The sequence below is a fragment of the Ostrea edulis genome, chromosome 6, assembly GCF_947568905.1.
Source record: "Ostrea edulis chromosome 6, xbOstEdul1.1, whole genome shotgun sequence".
Lineage (NCBI taxonomy): Eukaryota > Metazoa > Mollusca > Bivalvia > Ostreida > Ostreidae > Ostrea > Ostrea edulis.
The window spans coordinates 17,226,759-17,250,461 of record NC_079169.1 but is presented as its reverse complement, the minus strand read 5'-3'; the positions used below and the strand labels follow the sequence as shown (position 1 = coordinate 17,250,461).

Here is a 23,703-nt window from a genome sequence, read left to right as displayed (position 1 = left end):
CAATACGCAAGATCGTAAATACTGAGTTAGTGGAACTCTCTTGCAAAGAAGTCTGGAAAAGCGCGTCGATCTTGGGCATTTTTTGTTTATTAAAACATGGCATCAGAAGACGATTTAACCCTGTGCTTTCCACAATTAAAAGTATTTTTAAATGAAAGGTGTGTAAAAACGTCTGGATACAGGAAAAATGAACTCCTGAATTTGGCTCGTGAAGCTATATATTTTGACGCAAGTTCTTATCAGCTTTGGGAATTTCCTGGCTGACAGCAGTGGGAAAAAATCCACCACATTTCCATTAAAATCTATCTTTTGTGGATATTTCTGGGTATTATGTTTCTTTCTTGAATCATTACTACAGTCTACTGCAATGCAATGATAGTGCACCATTGTTAAAATCAAATCGATCACGACAAAAGTTGCAGAACTGGTATTGTTTACCAACATGCCCAAATTCTTGCATACTCGGGTCTTGCGAGACCTTGAAAGGGGAAAGTAAAATTTAAAACCAAGATGGAAAAAGTAGTCGCGATCTTGCGTATTATAGTGACTGTACCGTTACTGAAAAAGTAGGCGGGACATAATCAAAAGGGATGTTATTTATCTGGTGTTGCTGGGCTCTACCTAGGCACTAATTGCAATACACAATGAAATAAATATATAAATATTCGTTTCTTTAAATCATTTAATTTAATTTGAAATAATTATCTGATTTATTGATCTGACCCATAATCATTAGTTTGAGGACATGATAGCCATCATTTCTTGCTGGGTGCAGGATGCCGTTTTTGGGTTTACTGTCTGATGTTCTCAGGAAGAACATATGGCTGACAGATTCAATCTAGACAGTCTGTTGCTTGAAGAAGAATTAGAATGGTAGTCATGGAAACTGGTGCTGCTACTACCTGAACTTCTCCCTTTTCTGGGTCCCAATCCTAATCATTATAAGCAAAGAAGGCTTTAATTGCCTCTACCTATAATTATTTTTCTTCGGAAAGTTTTATCATAATTTTTGGTGATACTTTCTTTGGGATACGATTTGACTCATATGAATTTATTATTTATAGATGTTCATTTATATCGTTCAAGTAATTATTGACTCATAAGTAAAAATAGATAAAAAAATATACTGCAAAATTATCTTTGTGGTAGATGAAAGGGTTTGATAAGCTTGCAGTTAATTGCTATCAACACATCTGGTCTGGGATGCCCAGTGGACTTGTGTGGCCGAATCTGTCGAATACCTAAAAAAAAAACAACATCAAATCTTGAAAAGATGTTTCAGTAAGAATCAAAAAAGAAACAATTTATTAGATAATATGCAAGCATCCTCATATAGTTAATTTAGGTTAAAGTTTGTCCATACCCCTGTGGACTAGGTGGAACCACAATGGAGGGGTTCATATGCAAGAGAGACCTTAGGTAGTGAAAGTGTGAAGTTCACACCATGTCTCTTTTGGCAAAGGCAGGTGAGCAAAGTGGCCCATAGGCCTTTCATGTTTGTTTTCAACAATTAGCTGGGCACTTGGGCTGGAAATCTGATGTTAAAACACCAACACCCAGAGTTTCAGTCAGATGTATATACCATGCTGGAAACCATCGGGGCTCAGCTAAATATTGGTAACATAAATTTTGTCATTTAAACCAGATTTTAATATATATTTTTAATATGCTATTGAATGTGAATGTGCGATTTCTGATGTTGACTTCTACTTCTGTTTATGTAATGTCTGACATCTTTGAAAAAGTTGGCAACACAAACATTTTCTATGGTTATGGATTGAATGAAATAGCTTTTCTACTTTTAACCATTAATATTGATAAGTCAAATGAGGGTGGAGTTACCTTAAGAAAGTTTTTAAATCTTTGATTTTAAATGCCTACAGTTGATTTTATTTCTGACTGCAGTTGTGAATGGTGAGACAAAGATTATTCCTATCTCCCAGTTCCTGAGTCAAGACATGACAGATAACGTCATTGTAGCCATGTTCTTGAACTCCATACCAGACAGTCATCACATCAGGATCTACAAAGTCAACAAACGCAACCAGGTCAGAGTTATCTACCTTATACAGTCAACAAACACAACCAGGTCAGAGTTATCTACCTTATACAGTCAACAAACACAACCAGGTCAGAGTTATCTACCTTATACAGTCAACAAACACAACCAGGTCAGAGTTATCTACCTTATACAGTCAACAAACATAACCAGGTCAGAGTTATCTACCTTATACAGTCAACAAACATAACCAGGTCAGAGTTATCTACCTTATACAGTCAACAAACACAACCAGGTCAGAGTTATCTACCTTATACACTCAACAAACACAACCAGGTCAGAGTTATCTACCTTATAGTCAACAAACACAACCAGGTCAGAGTTATCTACCTTATACAGTCAACAAACACAACCAGGTCAGAGTTATCTACCTTATACAGTCAACAAACACAACCAGGTCAGAGTTATCTACCTTATACACTCAACAAACACAACCAGGTCAGAGTTATCTACCTTATACAGTCAACAAACACAGCCAGGTCAGAGTTATCAACCTTATACAGTCAACAAACATAACCAGGTCAGAGTTATCTACCTTATGCAGTCAACAAACACAACCAGGTCAGAGTTATCTACCTTATAGTCAACAAACACAACCAGGTCAGAGTTATCTACCTTATAGTCAACAAACACAACCAGGTCAGAGTTATCTACCTTATACACTCAACAAACACAGCCAGGTCAGAGTTATCTACCTTATACAGTCAACAAACATAACCAGGTCAGAGTTATCTACCTTATACAGTCAACAAACACAACCAGGTCAGAGTTATCTACCTTATAGTCAACAAACACAACCAGGTCAGAGTTATCTACCTTATACAGTCAACAAACACAACCAGGTCAGAGTTATCTACCTTATACAATAAACAAGCACAACCAGGTCAGAGTTATCTACCTTATACAGTCAACAAACACAACCAGGTCAGAGTTATCTACCTTATACAGTCAACAAACATAACCAGGTCAGAGTTATCTACCTTATACAAAGTCAAAAAACACAACCAGATCAGAGTTATCTACCTTATACAATAAACAAGCACAACCAGGTCAGAGTTATCTACCTTAAACAAAGTCAAAAAACACAACCAGATCAGAGTTATCTACCTTATACAATAAACAAGCACAGCCAGGTCAGAGTTATCTACCTTATACAGTCAACAAACACAACCAGGTCAGATTTATATACCTTATACAGTCAACAAACACAACCAGGTCAGAGATATCTACCTTATAGTCAACAAACACAACCAGGTCAGAGTTATCTACCTTATACAGTCAACAAACACAACCAGGTCAGAGTTATCTACCTTATACAGTCAACAAACACAACCAGGTCAGAGTTATCTACCTTATACAGTCAACAAACATAACTAGGTCAGAGTTATCTACCTTATACAGTCAACAAACATAACCAGGTCAGAGTTATCTACCTTATAACTTTACCAATATCTAGGATTGGAAAAAAAGTAATGCCATATATGTTGACTCCGCAATGTAGATCTTCATAAGCAAACATAAACAATGATAACAAAATAAGCCTGTCTGTTAAACAATGATAACAAAATAAGCCTGTCTGTTAAATAATGATAACAAAATAAGCCTGTCTGTTAAACAATGATAACAAAATAAGCCTGTCTGTAATTCATCATAAACAATGATAACAAAATAAACCTGTCTGTTAAACAATGATAACAAAATTAGCCTGTCTGTAATTCATCTTCTTTTCTGTGAACAGAATGCCCATTCAGACATTAATGCTGGGATGAATTTTGACATTGATGTAAACCAAAACTATCAAGTGAAGAGCAAGCCAACGATTGTATTTGGAGGAATAAGCAAAACATTTGTAAGTCAGAATTGGATTTCTTTCTGTACTAATTATGATGCATAAACTGCAGTGGTTGATGAGGGTATACATGATGATACACACGATGATACACACGATGACACACATGATGACATGCATGATGATACACATGATGACACACATGATGACATGCATGATGATACACATGATGACACACATGATGACACACGATGATACACATGATGACACGCATGATGATACACATGATGACACATGATGATACACATGATGACATGCATGATGATACACATGATGACATGCATGATGACACATATGATGACACACATGATGATATACATGATGACACATATGATGACACACATGATGATACACATGATGACACACATGATGACACACGATGATACACATGATGACACACATGATGATATACATGATGGTATATATGTAGTGTTGTGTATCCCTGTAAGGTGCATGCCACAAAGACTGAAGAATTCCTGGTAGGAAAAGCTCTTGGTGATCCCAGTACATTAAAAGGTACAAAATAGGAATTCATTGGTCCCAGTATTTATCATAATTCAGAGCCAAAAATTCATGCTTATGCTAAAATTTTGTTGAATATAAGATATTTTAGCTTATTAAAGCTAAATAAAACAACCTCATACTTTTCTTATTGCAAGTAATACATGTACTATATTGAAGACTGTGGTTTTGAATGTATGATGACTTTGAGCAGGTGCTCTGACTATGTTGGCCCAGGAAGTGGTTCCTGATGACAGTGACCCAGTTTTAACCTCGGCTAGCTTCAGAAAGAATGTTGCCATGGGGCTGTTTTACAGGGTAGGTACTGGTTGATTTTGTTATCCATTCCTAAATTACTGCTGAGTTTGGGGGAGGGTGTATTAATTTACTGCTGAGTTTGGGGGAGGGTGTATTAATTTACTGCTGAGTTTGGGGGAGTGTGTGTTAATTTACTGCTGAGTTTGGGGGAGTGTGTATTAATTTACTGCTGAGTTTGGGGGAGGGTGTATTAATTTACTGCTGAGTTTGGGGGAGGATGTATTAATTTACTGCTGAGTTTGGGGGAGGGTGTATTAATTTACTGCTGAGTTTGGGGGAGGGTGTATTAATTTACTGCTGAGTTTTAGGGAGGATGTATTAATTTACTGCTGAGTTTGGGGGGGGGGGTGTATTGACTGAGCATTATACACTAGCTCATTTAATGTTAAGTATTTAAAGTCATCTGTTCACAATGATCCAACATTAAGGTCATGTTATGTTAAATTAACGTGAATTTTAATGTTAAAATAATGTATAAGTTTGATTGCTGTTAAAGAGGAATGCTACACCAGAGAAATTTCATTTGGATGAAAAGTGGAGGATATGTACAACAATATTTTGAAATTGAAAACTTTCAAAATTTACTTTATTTAGTCAAAAAATGCAATTATAGTAGAAAGCAATCTGAAAGCAATTTAAAACCCCTGCTGGACTCGAACCTGCAATCTACAGTTCAGCGGTCGACGTGCTAACCTACTGAGCTACTCAGTGAGGCAATAATTTTTTTTTAAAAGAATAGACAAATATTGCTGATATTTATATTTTCATCCATGTTTTAAAAGAAAGTCAGCCATTATCACGATATAGAGTACCTCCTTAATTCAACGTTAGATTTTAATTGAATGTAAGACACAGTTGGCTGTATGGTATAATGTACGTTCATGGATGAACATATTGAAGCATCATTTGGAAGAGGAATTCTTCATGTTGTTGTTTTGAAAGTCAAGCAGCCCCAGGAGAGTTTCCTGTTTCCTGTGTAATACTATGTGACTGTTTCATGTGTAATACTATGTGACTGTTTCCTGTGTAATACTATGTGACTGTGTCCTGTGTAATACTATGTGACTGTTTCCTGTGTAATACTATGTGAGTGTTTCCTGTGTAATACTATGTGACTGTTTCCTGTGTAATACTATGTGACTGTTTCCTGTGTAATACTATGTATGGGTGATCAACATTGTCTCTATAACAACAGTTTGATAGTTTGTATGGGTGATCAACATTGTCTCTATAACAACAGTTTTGATAGTTTGTATGGGTGGTCAACATTGTCTCTATAACAACAGTTTGATAGTTTGTATGGGTGATCAACATTGTCTCTATAACAACAGTTTGATAGTTTGTATGGGTGATCAACATTGTCTCTATAACAACAGTTTTGATAGTTTGTATGGGTGGTCAACATTGTCTCTATAACAACAGTTTGATAGTTTGTATGGGTGATCAACATTGTCTCTATAACAACAGTTTGATAGTTTGTATGGGTGATCAACATTGTCTCTATAACAACAGTTTTGATAGTTTGTATGGGTGATCAACATTGTCTCTATAACAACAATTTTGATAGTTTGTATGGGTGGTCAACATTGTCTCTATAACAACAGTTTTGATAGTTTGTATGGGTGATCAACATTGTCTCTACAACAACAGTTTGATAGTTTGTATGGGTGATCAACATTGTCTCTACAACAACAGTTTGATAGTTTGTATGGGTGGTCAACATTGTCTCTATAACAACAGTTTGATAGTTTGTATGGGTGGTCAACATTGTCTCTATAACAACAGTTTGATAGTTTGTATCAGTTGGTCAGTCTGGTAATTTGTTTTTTTTTTACACATTGTTATATTTTTGACAGTTTGTGTTAGATGTCGTGGGAAACAAGGCTGCCTCACCATTCAGGAGTGGAGCTCTTCCCCTCGCCAGGCCTCTATCGTCAGGACAACAGTCATACGACACAAAACCCATTGAATGGCCACTAACTGAACCGATGACGAAAGTCGAGGCCATTAACCAGGTAAAAGCTGCCCTACGAATTGTATTATACCTTGTAACATCATGTTCTGTATAGTTTAGTACTGCTTGTTTATCAAAAAGGAAACTACATATTATCTGGACTTTCAGATCCAGCCAGCTGGTTTTCCAGGTGGAAAGTATAATTGGTGAGGGGGGTACCACTTTTATGATATATTACATTATTAATCAAAACTGTGAATGTTGTTTTGAATCACTCATCAATCTGGGTTTTTGTTTATGTCTCTCTAATGCATGAAATAAAACCTGAGAGATTTGGCACTGCATGATACGGATGACGTCACAATAGCCACTATCAACGACTGGTCCAAAAACCCGTATCACATATCAGACTGGCATGCATATCAATCCAGTAATTACAATGTACCTATTCCCTCATAATAATCAGTGTATCAAAGCTTTAACCGTGGTAAATCAAAGTACCAAGGGTTTTACTGTCAGTAGTAAAACGATGTTTCAAAGTTTTTACAATAGTTGATTAATGTATCAAATTAAGTTTTTACTGTTGTTAATCAAGTTTTAACCATTATAGTAAATCCTTTTATTATATACCCATCAATGCATTGTTCTTTGATACTGTGGATTTCACAGAGTGTGATCCGGTTTTCCGGATAACCACACTGTGGTTTTCTGATTCTGTATCAGTATCCTCTGAAACTAATAACATCACATTGCATCAATGCATCATTTCTTGCTTAAGATATTGGCCGTGTTACAAACAAAACTGCATACACAAAACATAATTTCACTGTATGTCTGTATTTTTGATAATTTGGATTGCATTTAGTATCTTATAAATGTTGATTTAAAATGCAAAAGGGGTTATACATGTATAATAAATTTATCATTACTACAGTAACTTGATCCGAAGAGTTGGATCACGTTTCGTTGACAGGTGCGGATCATCAGATCAAACTCTACGCTTTGCGTCTCGTGTGATCTGATGATCCGCGCCTGTCAACTCGACGTGATCCAACTCTTTGGATCAAGTTACTGTAGTAATAATATATATGTATCAAAGTTTTTAAAGTAGTTAATCAACATATCAAGGATTTTACCATATAACTTGTCAATGTATGAAATAGTCCTTAATTCATCTTTTGAAATGCATTAAATTAACCTGCATTTAATAAAAAGAATACCACAATTCCCATATTAGATTCCCCCCCCCTCCTCAAAAACACTGTACTCAGTGTATGCAACATTAATTTTATCAATAAGTATGACAAAATGCAGTTTAACTCTTAGGCCTTTGGCCCTCGGGCTGATATGGGGCCACTCGGGCTGATATGTGGTCACTCGGACTGATATGGGGCCACTCGGGCTGATATGGGGCCACTCGGACTGATATGGGGCCACTCGGGCTGATATGGAGCCACTCGGGCTGATATGACATACGATATGGATTTTAACATGTAATATTCTCCATACAATCTACTCTTTAGACTCATTTTTTGTTTCTACAGTAATTGACTGATTTGGGGCTTAATTCTTGATAACATTACATGCTCTTTTTTTTTTATATAACACTTGATATACACATTTGTCTTTGTGAACTTGCGCATTCATCGAATGTTTGACATGGGCTACTAAATTTCAGAATTTAATGGCCCAGTGGCTACCAAACTAAACCTGCACAGCAATGGCATTAATGGAGTCATTTTTTGTGGTTTAAGATAAAATAACATATGATGCAGTTTTTGGGAATTTGATTTTGTGGTTGAATATTCATCATCATTATTTATGATAGGTATAGTTTAGTTTTCCTGATCTTGGAGAATGGGGGGGGGGGGGGGGGGGGGGGGGGTTAATTCTCAAATGTGATGTGTCTATACCAAAATATACAGTACCATTTAGCATCTTATTTTAAATAATGAAATATACCCTGTGTTATGATTGATTTTTAAACCAGTTAAAATGCTAATGCCAAGAATGGTTGATGTAAGGAGGTGCTGCATGCATTTTTCCTAGTAAGCTACATACATGTACAAAATATATGTAATTGTGTGGTAGCATACAAAATATCTGTAATTCTGTGACTGTAGCATACAAACTATATGTAATTGTGTGATAGCATACAAAATATATGTAATTCTGTGACGGTATTTGTGTCATGATCAATAAAAATATGGGATAAAAAGTAAAGATTTTGAATTCATAAATAAAGCTGCTTTTGCCATTCTCTTAATAGATTTTAAAAATTGCTTTTAATACTATGTGTGACTTTTTCAACAGGCCTCTGGGAGAGCAGTTTATATCAATGACATTGCTGGACAACCAGGAGAGTGTTATGCTGAGTTTATCCTGAGTACAGAAGCCAACGCCAAAATTCAGAGTATTGACGCATCTGCTGCCTCGGTAATCATATTTCAGTTGACTGATATATTAAGACATCTAATGAAATCTTTGAGAATGTTTTGAAGCTTGAATGCCCTTTTTTATATGGTTAAAAATTCTATTACCACCTTTGATAAAGCCAATGTTCTTGAAACTAAATTCAGGCAATGTTAAGGTTTTGGGAGAATAATGACAAGCAGAAAGTTGTGAAAAGTGACAGCTGTAGGCCCTGTCACAAGAATGACCCGCCTCTTAATATTGACAGCTCTAGGCCCTGTCACAAGAATGACCCGCCTCTTAATATTGACAGCTCTAGGCCCTGTCACAAGAATGACCCGCCTCTTAATATTGATAATGCCCGCTCTCATATAGCTCCATGGTTACTGTCTCCATGGTTACTGTCGGTGTCAAGGTTTTAATACATGGATCAACAATTGCTGTTAATGTAAAGTATTTGGTCCATATATCAATATTTAATAATCTTTAATTTTGAATTCAGACATACAAACAACAATGATCATTTTAACTATATACTAGCTATCTACTGACTTGCACTAATGTTGGTGCTAGAAGGTCATTTTTTCGGGAGGAAACCCACTGCTGATCAGGTCGCAGCAGTGAGAAGCGAGTGCATTAACCATTATGCTACCTGGACACTCAAAGCAAAAGTTTCTGTCATTGTAAAGGTTTTCCATACATGGATCAAACGGTTCTTTCAAGTCAAAGGTTTTGATACATGAATGAAAAGTCACTGTCAATTGTAATCCAACAACTTTTCTAATCTAACACAAAATTTGTCTCTCACTGCATGTTGGATTAAGTAGACAGGTTTCATTGTACAACAAATGTTGTAACCAATATTACAAGCCACAGAAGGTTTCATTGTAAAACAAATGTTGTAACCAATATTACAAGCCACAGAAGGTTTCATTATAAAACAAATGTTGTAACCAATCTTACAAGCCACAGACGGATGGGCAGCTTAATAAAACAAATGTTGTAACCAATCTTACAAGCCACAGACGGATAGGCAGCTTAATAAAACAAATGTTGTAACCAATCTTACAAGCCACAGACAGATGGGCAGCTTAATAAAACAAATGTAACCAATCTTACAAGCCACAGACGGATAGGCAGCTTAATAAAACAAATGTTGTAACCAATCTTACAAGCCACAGACGGATGGGCAGCTTAATAAAACTTTTGTGGCACCTAATTGATTTTTAAGGATAACCTGCATAAGACACAGCTGTTGAACTCTGTAAATGAGAATTGTGTATTATATAAAAATTGCATGTAGTTGAGGGTAACATTCAAAATTTTTACCCTGAGAGAACTATTGTTAACTGAGGTTTAGCCGAGGTTGACAATGGTTTTTCGAGGGGTGGAAATATTCAATGTTACCCTCGACTACATACTACAGACTTAAGTCTGGTGACATTTGGTCAATCACTGTCATGCAATGTTTTGTATATCAATGCAGGTATTCGCATTGATTACAAACGCTCAAATGACGTCGTCTAACAATCTACGGTGAACCGTACTTGCATAAAATTGATGCATGTGATAATTTTTGTAACATCACCTGTTGTCAAGTAATGTTACCCGTTGCTAGATACTATCACCCTGGAGTGCGTACATTCTATTCTCAGAGGGAAACATTTTGTTTTTTCAACTGTCTCTTGTCCAATTAGATTCAAGTATTTTACATGAAAGTATGATGATATACTTTCATTAGGTCTACATTTATTTTGTTTCAGACAGTGCCAGGATTTCTTAAGTTTATTGCAGCCAAAGACATTCCTGGAGTCAACAATATATCACCCCCACCAATTCCATCTGAAGAGGTAAAATTGTGACCACACAGTGTACTGAAACTCGACTATTAGTGATTTATTCGTGATATTTTATACACTTTCTCTTTATTGCAGGTCTTGGCCAGTGACAAAGTAGAATTTTACAATCAGCCAATAGGAATCATTGTAGCAGGTTTCTATTCTTATACAGTTAGTCACTGAATGTTTAGCTTGTGTGGATCCAGAAATTTTTCCAGGAGGGGCTCCAATCTATACTTGGAGTTTAATATTTAAAATTCTATTTTACAGCTGAATATGCATAGTGAATAGACAAAAGTGCATGTATGTATTTTTGACCATCTCTGGAGGGTCTGCATTTCCATTGCCCATTTCTGGATCCATGCCTGTAAGGTTACGAGTGACATGATTACACCTCTCACACTCCCAGGACCCCCCCCCCCCCACCCCCCCCCCCCCCCCCTATAAGATCATTTGGACGATGTCCAAGGTCATTGGGAGAAAATATTTACATTTCTTGTTGAGATGGTTTGGATGCTGAAGTGCTCTACTACACCAGTGAAACATTGAGTGGTTGTGAAGCGAACACTTTTAATTGGGGAATGAACACTTTTAATTGAGGAATGAACACTGAGTGGTTGTGAAGTGAACACTTTTAATTGAGGAATGAACACTGAGTGGTTGTGAAGTGAACACTTTTAATTGGGGAATGAACACTGAGTGGTTGTGAAGTGAACACTTTTAATTGGGGAATGAACACTGAGTGGTTGTGAAGTGAACACTTTTAATTGAGGAATGAACATTGAGTGGTTGTGAAGCGAACACTTTTAATTGGGGAATGAACACTTTTAATTGAGGAATGAACACTGAGTGGTTGTGAAGTGAACACTTTTAATTGAGGAATGAACACTGAGTGGTTGTGAAGTGAACACTTTTAATTGAGGAATGAACACTGAGTGGTTGTGAAGTGAACACTTTTAATTGGGGAATGAACACTGAGTGGTTGTGAAGTGAACACTTTTAATTGGGGAATGAACACTGAGTGGTTGTGAAGCAAACACATTTAATTGGGGAATGAACACTGAGTGGTTGTGAAGTGAACACTTTTAATTGGGGAATGAACACTGAGTGGTTGTGAAGTGAACACTTTTAATTGAGGAATGAACATTGAGTGGTTGTGAAGCGAACACTTTTAATTGGGGAATGAACACTTTTAATTGAGGAATGAACACTGAGTGGTTGTGAAGTGAACACTTTTAATTGAGGAATGAACACTGAGTGGTTGTGAAGTGAACACTTTTAATTGAGGAATGAACACTGAGTGGTTGTGAAGTGAACACTTTTAATTGGGGAATGAACACTGAGTGGTTGTGAAGTGAACACTTTTAATTGGGGAATGAACACTGAGTGGTTGTGAAGCAAACACATTTAATTGGGGAATGAACACTGAGTGGTTGTGAAGTGAACACTTTTAATTGGGGAATGAACACTGAGTGGTTGTGAAGCGAACACTTTTAATTGAGGAATGAACATTGAGTGGTTGTGAAGCGAACACTTTTAATTGGGGAATGAACACTTTTAATTGAGGAATGAACACTGAGTGGTTGTGAAGTGAACACTTTTAATTGAGGAATGAACACTGAGTGGTTGTGAAGTGAACACTTTTAATTGAGGAATGAACACTGAGTGGTTGTGAAGTGAACACTTTTAATTGGGGAATGAACACTGAGTGGTTGTGAAGTGAACACTTTTAATTGGGGAATGAACACTGAGTGGTTGTGAAGCAAACACATTTAATTGGGGAATGAACACTGAGTGGTTGTGAAGTGAACACTTTTAATTGGGGAATGAACACTGAGTGGTTGTGAAGCGAACACTTTTAATTGAGGAATGAACACTGAGTGGTTGTGAAGTGAACACTTTTAATTGAGGAATGAACACTGAGTGGTTGTGAAATGAACACTTTTAATTGGGGAATGAACACTGAGTGGTTGTGAAGTGAACACTTTTAATTGGGGAATGAACACTGAGTGGTTGTGAAGTGAACACTTTTAATTGGGGAATGAACACTGAGTGGTTTAAACAAAAAGGTTCTTGATGAGAATAAAAAATTTATTATCGAAAACACCACAATTGAAGATGAAGAATGGTTTGGGTCAAGAACGGGATCCTTTGGGCTCAGATTAGAACAAATGATTTGGCCTCAGTTTCAAATTCAGCTATTCAGACACTTTTTGCATTTTTGGCACTGAAAATACATCAGGGTATGAACTGCACCACTTCATGCCGATACTCTTCATGCAGCGTGTTAGCGCTTCATGAAAGTGTGTTGCAGTTCATATCCTCATGTATTTTCAAGTTTATTACTTTTATTTACTCTCTACTTTCATTTCTGGTGTAATTTCCAGGGGTTGAAACAGAGTTACTGTATTTTTCAAGTAGTTCTGTATTCATATGTGCATTGTTTACTAATGCAGTGCATTTGTGAAATGCTTATCCTCACAATTTGTATCGATATTATAAGCAAAAACATTGGAAATGTAGATATATGCATATGTAGGTGTGTGAGAGATTAAATTTCCTTGCTGAAGTGGATTTTTTCCCCAAATAATTATACCCCCCGAACGAAGTTCTGGGGGGTATATAGGAATCACTGTCTGTCCGTCTGTCTGTCTGCAGATTCGTGTCAGGGCCATAACTTCTTTGTTCTTTGACTTAGGCATACCATATTTGGCACACAGGTGGATCACCATGAGACGATGTGTCGAGTACCTTCATGACCTCTATATGACCTTGACCCTTGACCTCAGGGTCAAAATTAAAGGTTTTTTACAATGGATTCGTGTCTGGGCCATAACTTCTTTGTTCTTTGACATAGGCATATCATATTTGACACATGAGTGTATCACCATGAGACGATGTGTCATGTACCTTCATGACCACTATATAACCTTGACCTCAAGGTCAAAATTAAATGTTTTTACAATGGATTCGTGTCAGGGCCATGACTTCTTTGTTCTTTGACAGAGGCATACCATATTTGACACATGAATGTATCACCATGAGACGTCGTGTCATGTACCTTCATGACCACTATATAACCTTGACCTCAAGGTCAAAATTAAGGTTTTTACAATGGATTCGTGTCAGGGCCATGACTTCTTTGTTTTTTGACATAGGCATACCATATTTGACACATGAGTGTATCACCATAAGACGATGTGTCGGTTACCTTCATGACCTCTATATGACCTTGAACTTTGACCCCAAGGCCAAAATTGATTATAGGGTTTTGACATAGTCATACCATAAGACATGGGTGTATCACTATGAGGCTGTGTCATGTACATTCATGACCTCTTTATGACCTTGACCTTTGATCTCAAGGTCAAAATTATAGGTTTATACCATGGATTTGTTTTCGGTCTGTATCTTCCATTTTCTTCTACAAAGGCATACCATATTTTTACACTCAGGAAAGAGGTAATTTATACCTATTAACAACACCCTTTGGGAGATTGGAGTAAGCGGGGGGTATTCTTAGTGAGCATTGCCCACAGTACCTCTTGTTTATTTTGAAATGATTTTACCATTTTACAATGCAGAGAATGAATTGGTGTTGAGAATAAATTAAAACATGTACAGTTACGTGACATAAAGTTCACACAAAAATATCTACAGACGTTATCTGCATTTAGTCAAAAAATTCTTTTGAGGTCGTTTCAGGTCTGATAGTTTTATAAGATTAACACCATTAAACCCTGAAATATCAGCAGTGTACAAGTTTTTTTATTTAATCATTGAGGTAATATTAGAAGTAGATATTTCTTAAAATAAAAAATGGTGAGCATGTGTGAATTGTTTACTATGTATGGAAGTGGGTGAAACAAGTGATAACATCTTGAGGTACCTTTTCATTTTCATTGACTCTTTCATTTCATTGTGTCAATATTAGATTTAGTTTTATTTTCCAAACATCTTTCAAACTAGTGCCCAGGGAATGAAAATCAATACACCGTAAGCATGAATTCGTTATTAACCTGTTCGATCATGTTTTACAGTATATCTCTTAAAAAAGCATTTAATTTAATTAGTAACTTTTAATTAATTTTGAACATTTAGAGAATTCAGGTGCTGCTGGTTCCGCTGCAAGGAAAGTCAAGGTCACCTACACAGACATCCAACCCCCCATTCTAACCATGGAGGAAGCCATTGCAAAGAATTCAATATTTCCCAAGGTGGCAGATGAATTCAAACTGGGAGATGCAGAAGGTAGTTTTTGTCTTTTGTTTGCGTTTCGTCAAGAGTAAAAGAGATTTCAAAACAGTGCCATTCATGATATTTATGAATTGCTGATACATGTATAACATTATAAAGTTTCAGAGAAATCCTATGTACAAGTTTCTCAGAATTTGTTTAAATTATGAGGGTTATTGAAAACTGCTGGTCCAATGGTTTTGTCCACTAAAACTTCTGTAGGACCAGCAGGAATATATATATAGAACATTTGATTGTTCGGAATGGTACAATTATCATTATGTTTAGCTCACAAGGATAGATTTAAAAACTCTGAACTAGTTTGATATTGCTGTGAGACCTGTTTAATCCGCTCTGGGAGAAAAGTTTTTGTTGGAATAAATACTGTAAGAACAATGAAGATAGGAAATTGAGAATGATAATTGAAAGTACCCCAGGGTAAGGTCGGAATGCTCAGTGAAATAGATTGCACAGGTGTCGGATTTTCATCATTTATCAATGAGAATACATGTACAAGTATATCCAAATTTGACTTCTTACAATTTTACTGCAAACATGAAATTGAATGAATAAATGAATTCAGTGGGCATACATGTATATTTTTGAGATGTTTTTTGTATATTTTGTAACACTGTTACAGGTGCAATCGCTAAATCTGCTGTCAAGGTCACTGGTAGAATTAAGTGTGGAACACAGTACCACATGTCCATGGAGACACAGGTTAGATTGTTTATTTCAGTGAACACCAAGTCTACTTTAGTCTATACTTTTGATGAATTTGGTATTTTGAAATTTGAAAACTGGAGAGACTGGAGAGAAAGATATACCTTGTTTGGTTTGATAATATGTTACCTTTGGTTTTTGTTGTTGTTTTAAGGGAGAAGTTGTTATTCATTGTGTCATACTGACACATCTCGTTTGTATTCTAACAATGCTGCATGCAGAATTACCTCCATTTGCATTTACAAAATTTTAGTTAACGTTGACTATTTTGTGATAGTGAATTTTACAGAAACAATTCGTATTTATTGTCCCATTTCATTGTCAGAAAACTGTCATTCTACCGACACATGGAACCTAACTGGAAAATCACGTGCTGATATATATATATATATATATTTATATTACAAATCGCATTTTCCTTTATGAACCAACCAATTTCAGCACGCGACACAATCCGTTCATATTGACTATGAACAGATTATGAACTAGCTTAAAGCATGCGACTGAGAGAGCGTAATGATTTGAAAAAATACAACATGTGTTACAAAGATCTCGCAAGTCACACCTCGGATTAAGATTGTGAACTTACGTGGATTATCATCCCAATCTTGCGGTTTCCTAGCTCCAAAATGTAGTGTACCGTGCAATGTTGATAAAAGGCAGGGTGAGAGGAAGTATGATGTCATATCTATGTGTTGACGTACGTCACAATACTACTGTGACAGAGGTTAGGAGTTCGTTTTATGCAACAAAATAGAAGCAATGTAAACAAACGGTGATTTAGTAAATGAATATAAATATAAGAAATTAACAGCACTTTAGAGCTGTTCATGGTCAATATGAACGGATTTGGATTTGAGGCAAATTCTCTGTGAATCGCTAGCGCGATTCACAGAATTTGCCTCAAATCCAAATCCGTTCATACTGACCATGAACAGCTCAAAAGTGCTGTTCATTTCTTAAATATATATATATATTTATATTTATATATATCGTGGTGTAATGTTATTTTCTTATTTTCTACATTTAATGATATTTTTTGAAATGTTTTGTATTGTGTAGATATACTACGTATATATTATATACATTTTGCCTACTAGATCTCCATCTGTAACCCGACAGAAGATGGATTTGAAGTGTATTCCTCCACTCAGTGGGTAGATGGAACCCAAAAGGCCATCGCAATGGTGTTGGGTGTGCCTGACAGCAGGTTAGAAAAAGATGATTATGTCTCACTAAAAGACGTCAATAATTTCTTGTATGTGTATGGAATTGTGGGAATTTTATTCTGTATGTTTAGTGTGCAGCTAATGGTAAATCTTTATAACATTACAACATCATTGTCAGTGTTTAGTCTGTTAATGGTAAATCTTTATAACATTGCAGCATCACTGTCAGTGTTTAGTCTGTTAATGGTAAATCTTTATAACATTGCAGCATCACTGTCAGTGTTCGACGACTAGGAGGAGCCTATGGAAGCAAGATAACCCGTAACTTTCCAGTGGCTGCTGCGTGTGCCCTTGCTGCGAATGCCGTGAAAAGGTAGCAATTAGTTGTTTTTTTTTAGAAATAAACATGTAGATTCTCTGTATGACAGAAATATATACTGGTGAGGAATGGAGGTTTGGGGTAATTTTTACTATTAGCAAAGCCATTCTTTATTCCTGTACATTTACAGAAAAACATGGTTATAGTGAACACACTTATAATGAATTCACACTTACAGTTTTACAGTTACAGTGAACACACTTATAATAAATTCATGCTTACAGTAAAAAAACAGTTACAGTGAACACACTTATAATGAATTAAACTTACAGTAAAACACAGTTACAGTGAACACACTTATAATGAATTCACTCTTACAGTAAAACACAGTTGCAGTGAACACTCTTATAATGAATTCACAAATACAGTAAAACAAGGTTACAGCGAACACACTTATAAAGAATTCACGCTTACAGTAAAACACGGTTACAGTTAACACACTTATAATGAATTCACACTTACAGTAAAACACAGTTACAGTGAACACACTTATAAAGAATTCACTCTTACAGTAAAACACAGTTGCAGTGAACACTCTTATAATGAATTCACACTTACAGTAAAACACAGTTACAGTGAACACGATTATAATGAATTCATGCTTTACAGTAAAATACAGTTACAGTGAACACACTTATAATGAATTCACACATACAGTAAAACACAGTTACAGTGAACACACTTATAATGAATTCACACATACAGTGTCTTAATTTTCATGCCTTGTAATTGTAAAACACGTGAAGAACTTATTGGATATAATGAATTAGGTTTATGACAAATCAGAGTTATTCGTCCCAGGCACTTCGCTATAAGCTTTTTTTAAAATTGTGAATCCTTAGGGATACTGAAAAGCTAGACATTTTCCCATCTTATTTGCAATGTGTAATCTAACTTGTTTCTTTGAAACCATTTAGGATTTTTAGGGTAAGTTGAAAAGTCAATGCTTTTATCATTAAATAAATACTTTGAAACCATGACAAAATGTTGGTAAATGTAAATACAGTATTGGTTCATAAATACCGACTTTCAAAGATAAGCAACTAATCATAGATTTATAAGACTATAGTTTTATAATGTAGTTTTCTATACGCTCATTTTGTAATTATTTCTGTTGCAGACCAGTTCGCCTGAATGTTGACTTCCACGTGAACATGAAGATGCTGGGTAAACGATTTCCATGGATGGCTGATTACACGGTATATATCTCGATCTTTGTCCGTGCCTTGTAAAGTACTACATGCATTTATGTGCCACATGTAGATAATTTACTGTCAAAAGTTTTTGTAATGCTTATCCTAAAATCCATTCAATGACAAGAATGTAGAGTCTGTGACGCTTCATTTTTCACAACAATGCAGATAGGAATTAATGTTTTATATGTAACAAACTGAAAAATTACCCATCACCACAATGTGAATTTTTAATTAAGGTGTTAATTAATGTTTTATATGTAACAAACTGAACAATTACCCATCACCACAATGTGAATTTTTAATTCAGGTGTTAATTAATGTTTTATATGTAACAAACTGAACAATTACCCATCACCACAATGTGAATTTTTAATTAAGGTTTAATTAATGTTTTATATGTAACAAACTGAACAATTACCCATCCCCACGATGTGAATTTTTAATTCAGGTGTCTTAGTGTACTTCTCACCAGAAATTTTTTTCCCCTCACTTTTTAAGACATGTTTTGAATTTTGATAGATTGGTCTTTCATCAGATGGAATGTTGGAGGGTGTAAAGATGACCTATTATTCTGATTGTGGCATCAGCCCTGCTGATAACAGTCTAGCAGGTTTTGCTATAGGAATGGACAATGGTTAGTGATAGGACAACTCATTTGTACATTAATGTTTCATATGTTAGGATAAATCATTCCCAAAATTTACAGAGCTCTCCAAATTTCTTATTGCTTCTGTAGTAGTTAGGGCTATATGGACTGTGAATATCGGTCTGAACAGTACAGTGGTTAGAGCACCTGACTAGTAATGCAGGGATCACGGGTTTCATTCCCAGTCCAGCCAAAGATTTTCTCCTTTCATATATATACTACACTTCTAATATTCATAAAATTTACCTATACATTCTATCATACCTATTTTACCTATATACATACTATCAGATCTATCTTACCTATATACATACTATCAGATCTATTTTATCTATACATACTATCAGATCTATTTTACCTATATACATACTATCAGATCTATTTTACCTATACATACTATCAGATCTATCTTACCTATATACATACAGTGGAACCCCGTTATTACGTTCCCCCTTTATTACGTTAGTCCGCATATTACGTTGGAATTTCAAAGCACAAAACCATTTCTTAACAAACCTATATAAAATAGACCTCGTTATTACGTTGTCCTAAAATGCCGGGACTCGGTATTACGTTGTAAATATTCCGACAAAAACGTAATAAACCCCTAATTATTCAATAGTGATTCTCAAAATAATAAGCCATCCACACCTTGACTGCCTGAGGCAGTCACCACATAAATTTCCTGGTCTGTTTGGGGATTAGAGACGCTTGACTGATCACGCTTCGATAGATCTAGCGACATCAATACAGGTGAATACCCCGTATAGAAGCCAGTGATAAACAATTAAATAATGTTTATTTAGAAATTGTACTCTATGAAATTTACTTCATTTTTCATATTTTGATAATCAAAGAAATAATTTCTCAACTACCTGCGTGTTCAGCATTGTGTGATTACCTTCGCTATTAAAACTCTATTCACGGACAGCTTTGGTACCAAACAAGAAAGACAAGATTTATCGTAGCAATATTACAACCACTTGGTTAACTGCTTGGACATAGGTGACTAAAGGTGTTCAATTAAAAAAATTGTTCGTTGTTTGGACATGCAGCTTGGGTGTTCGTAAATCTCGTCCATACATACACCAATCTATCGGCCGATTTGTGCACGGCATTTACCTCAGTGAATATTTTAAAATCTCTTGATGCGCACGTGATTTTAGTGCCATCATTTAGCGTTATAAATGAAATCTTCGTGATTCATTATATATTTTTTTTATGTGGATTGCACTTAAATTGTTCTCCGTGCATGTTTATCGTTGGTGAGAAGTGTGCAAGTGTTGGGTATCGTGTGCGTTTTGTTGTTTTTTTGGGTGGGATTTTTTTTATTGTGTTGTGTATTGTGTAATTAGAGAACTTAATAAAAACTATGTTTTGTTATTTTTTAATACGAATGTTGAATACGAACCGGAACGAGTTATTGAGAGAAATTTACATGAACGCATTGTTTTAAAGTTGAACAAAATGGCGGTCCAAACGAATGCAGAAAAAGCAACGTTTATCAAAACATCCTTATGTATCCTACACCGAAATAAAGAAAAGGGATAAGAACATGAAGAATTACGGACATTAAAGATAAGATGTAAATAAAACAAAGTATCATAGTCTTTTAAACAAAGAAACAGTAAAGATATATTCACACACCCCTTCACGGAGTACCAACGGACGATATACAATTTCCAAATGATATTTTTAATGGATTTAACTGGGAACGTTTATTACGTTGCCCCCGGTATTACGTTATTTTATCGTGACAAAATGGAAAACGTAATAACGGGGTTCCACTGTACTATCAGATCTATCTTACCTATACATACTATCAGATCTATCTTACCTATATACATACTATCAGATCTATCTTACCTATACATACTATCAGATCTATCTTACCTATACATACTATCAGATCTATCTTATCTATATTACATACTATCAGATCTATCTTATCTATATACATACTATCAGATCTATCTTATCTATACATACTATCAGATCTATCTTATCTATATACATACTATCAGATCTATCTTATCTATACATACTATCAGATCTATCTTATCTATATACATACTATCAGATCTATCTTATCTATACATACTATCAGATCTATCTTACCTATATACATACTATCAGATCTATCTTATCTATACATACTATCAGATCTATCTTATCTATATACATACTATCAGATCTATCTTACCTATACATACTATCAGATATATCTTATCTATATACATACTATCAGATCTATCTTATCTATATACATACTATCAGATCTATCTTATCTATATACATACTATCAGATCTATCTTATCTATACATACTATCAGATCTATCTTATCTATACATACTATCAGATCTATCTTACCTATACATACTATCAGATCTATCTTATCTATATACATACTATCAGATCTATCTTATCTATACATACTATCAGATCTATCTTATCTATATACATACTATCAGATCTATCTTACCTATACATACTATCAGATCTATCTTATCTATATACATACTATCAGATCTATCTTATCTATACATACTATCAGATCTATCTTATCTATACATACTATCAGATCTATCTTATCTATATACATACTATCAGATCTATCTTATCTATATACATACTATCAGATCTATCTTATCTATATACATACTATCAGATCTATCTTATCTATACATACTATCAGATCTATCTTATCTATATACATACTATCAGATCTATCTTATCTATACATACTATCAGATCTATCTTATCTATATACATACTATCAGATCTATCTTATCTATACATACTATCAGATCTATCTTACCTATATACATACTATCAGATCTATCTTACCTATATACATACTATCAGATCTATCTTATCTATATACATACTATCAGATCTATCTTACCTATACATACTATCAGATCTATCTTATCTATATACATACTATCAGATCTATCTTATCTATATACATACTATCAGATCTATCTTATCTATATACATACTATCAGATCTATTTTACCTATATACATACTATCAGATCTATCTTACCTATACGTACTATCAGATCTATCTTATCTATACATACTATCAGATCTATCTTATCTATATACATACTATCAGATCTATCTTATCTATACATACTATCAGATCTATCTTATCTATATACATACTATCAGATCTATCTTACCTATATACATACTATCAGATCTATCTTATCTATACATACTATCAGATCTATCTTATCTATATACATACTATCAGATCTATCTTACCTATACATACTATCAGATCTATCTTATCTATACATACTATCAGATCTATCTTATCTATATACATACTATCAGATCTATCTTATCTATATACATACTATCAGATCTATCTTACCTATATACATACTATCAGATCTATCTTATCTATACATACTATCAGATCTATCTTATCTATATACATACTATCAGATCTATCTTATCTATATACATACTATCAGATCTATTTTACCTATATACATACTATCAGATCTATCTTATCTATATACATACTATCAGATCTATCTTACCTATACATACTATCAGATCTATCTTATCTATATACATACTATCAGATCTATCTTATCTATACATACTATCAGATCTATCTTATCTATACATACTATCATATCTATTTTACCTATATACATACTATCAGATCTATCTTATCTATATACATACTATCAGATCTATCTTACCTATACATACTATCAGATCTATCTTATCTATACATACTATCAGATCTATCTTATCTATATACATACTATCAGATCTATCTTACCTATATACATACTATCAGATCTATCTTATCTATACATACTATCAGATCTATCTTATCTATATACATACTATCAGATCTATCTTATCTATATACATACTATCAGATCTATTTTACCTATATACATACTATCAGATCTATCTTATCTATATACATACTATCAGATCTATCTTACCTATACATACTATCAGATCTATCTTATCTATATACATACTATCAGATCTATCTTACCTATACATACTATCAGATCTATCTTATCTATACATACTATCAGATCTATCTTATCTATATACATACTATCAGATCTATCTTATCTATATACATACTATCAGATCTATCTTATCTATATACATACTATCAGATCTATCTTACCTATACATACTATCAGATCTATCTTATCTATACATACTATCAGATCTATCTTATCTATATACATACTATCAGATCTATCTTACCTATACATACTATCAGATCTATCTTATCTATATACATACTATCAGATCTATCTTATCTATATACATACTATCAGATCTATCTTTCCTATATACATACTATCAGATCTATCTTACCTATATACATACTATCAGATCTATCTTTCCTATATACATACTATCAGAT

General features: G+C 34.5%; 1 protein-coding gene across 2 annotated transcripts in view; it reads left to right on the top strand.

The window, feature by feature from the left end:
* The window catches only part of LOC125646862 (xanthine dehydrogenase-like), a 63,945-nt gene that overhangs the window by 22,080 nt on the left and 18,162 nt on the right, over window positions 1–23,703 (top strand). For both annotated transcript variants that reach the window (XM_048873437.2, XM_048873438.2), the window contains exons 10-24: window positions 1,515–1,617; window positions 1,906–2,048; window positions 3,798–3,908; window positions 4,358–4,424; window positions 4,624–4,727; window positions 6,584–6,742; window positions 8,995–9,117; window positions 10,857–10,943; window positions 11,028–11,085; window positions 15,033–15,182; window positions 15,808–15,887; window positions 16,991–17,100; window positions 17,328–17,432; window positions 18,559–18,637; window positions 19,154–19,268. In XM_048873437.2, coding sequence (XP_048729394.2) covers window positions 1,515–1,617; window positions 1,906–2,048; window positions 3,798–3,908; window positions 4,358–4,424; window positions 4,624–4,727; window positions 6,584–6,742; window positions 8,995–9,117; window positions 10,857–10,943; window positions 11,028–11,085; window positions 15,033–15,182; window positions 15,808–15,887; window positions 16,991–17,100; window positions 17,328–17,432; window positions 18,559–18,637; window positions 19,154–19,268 — 1,594 coding nt within the window. The remainder of the gene's footprint in view (window positions 1–1,514; window positions 1,618–1,905; window positions 2,049–3,797; window positions 3,909–4,357; window positions 4,425–4,623; window positions 4,728–6,583; window positions 6,743–8,994; window positions 9,118–10,856; window positions 10,944–11,027; window positions 11,086–15,032; window positions 15,183–15,807; window positions 15,888–16,990; window positions 17,101–17,327; window positions 17,433–18,558; window positions 18,638–19,153; window positions 19,269–23,703) is intronic.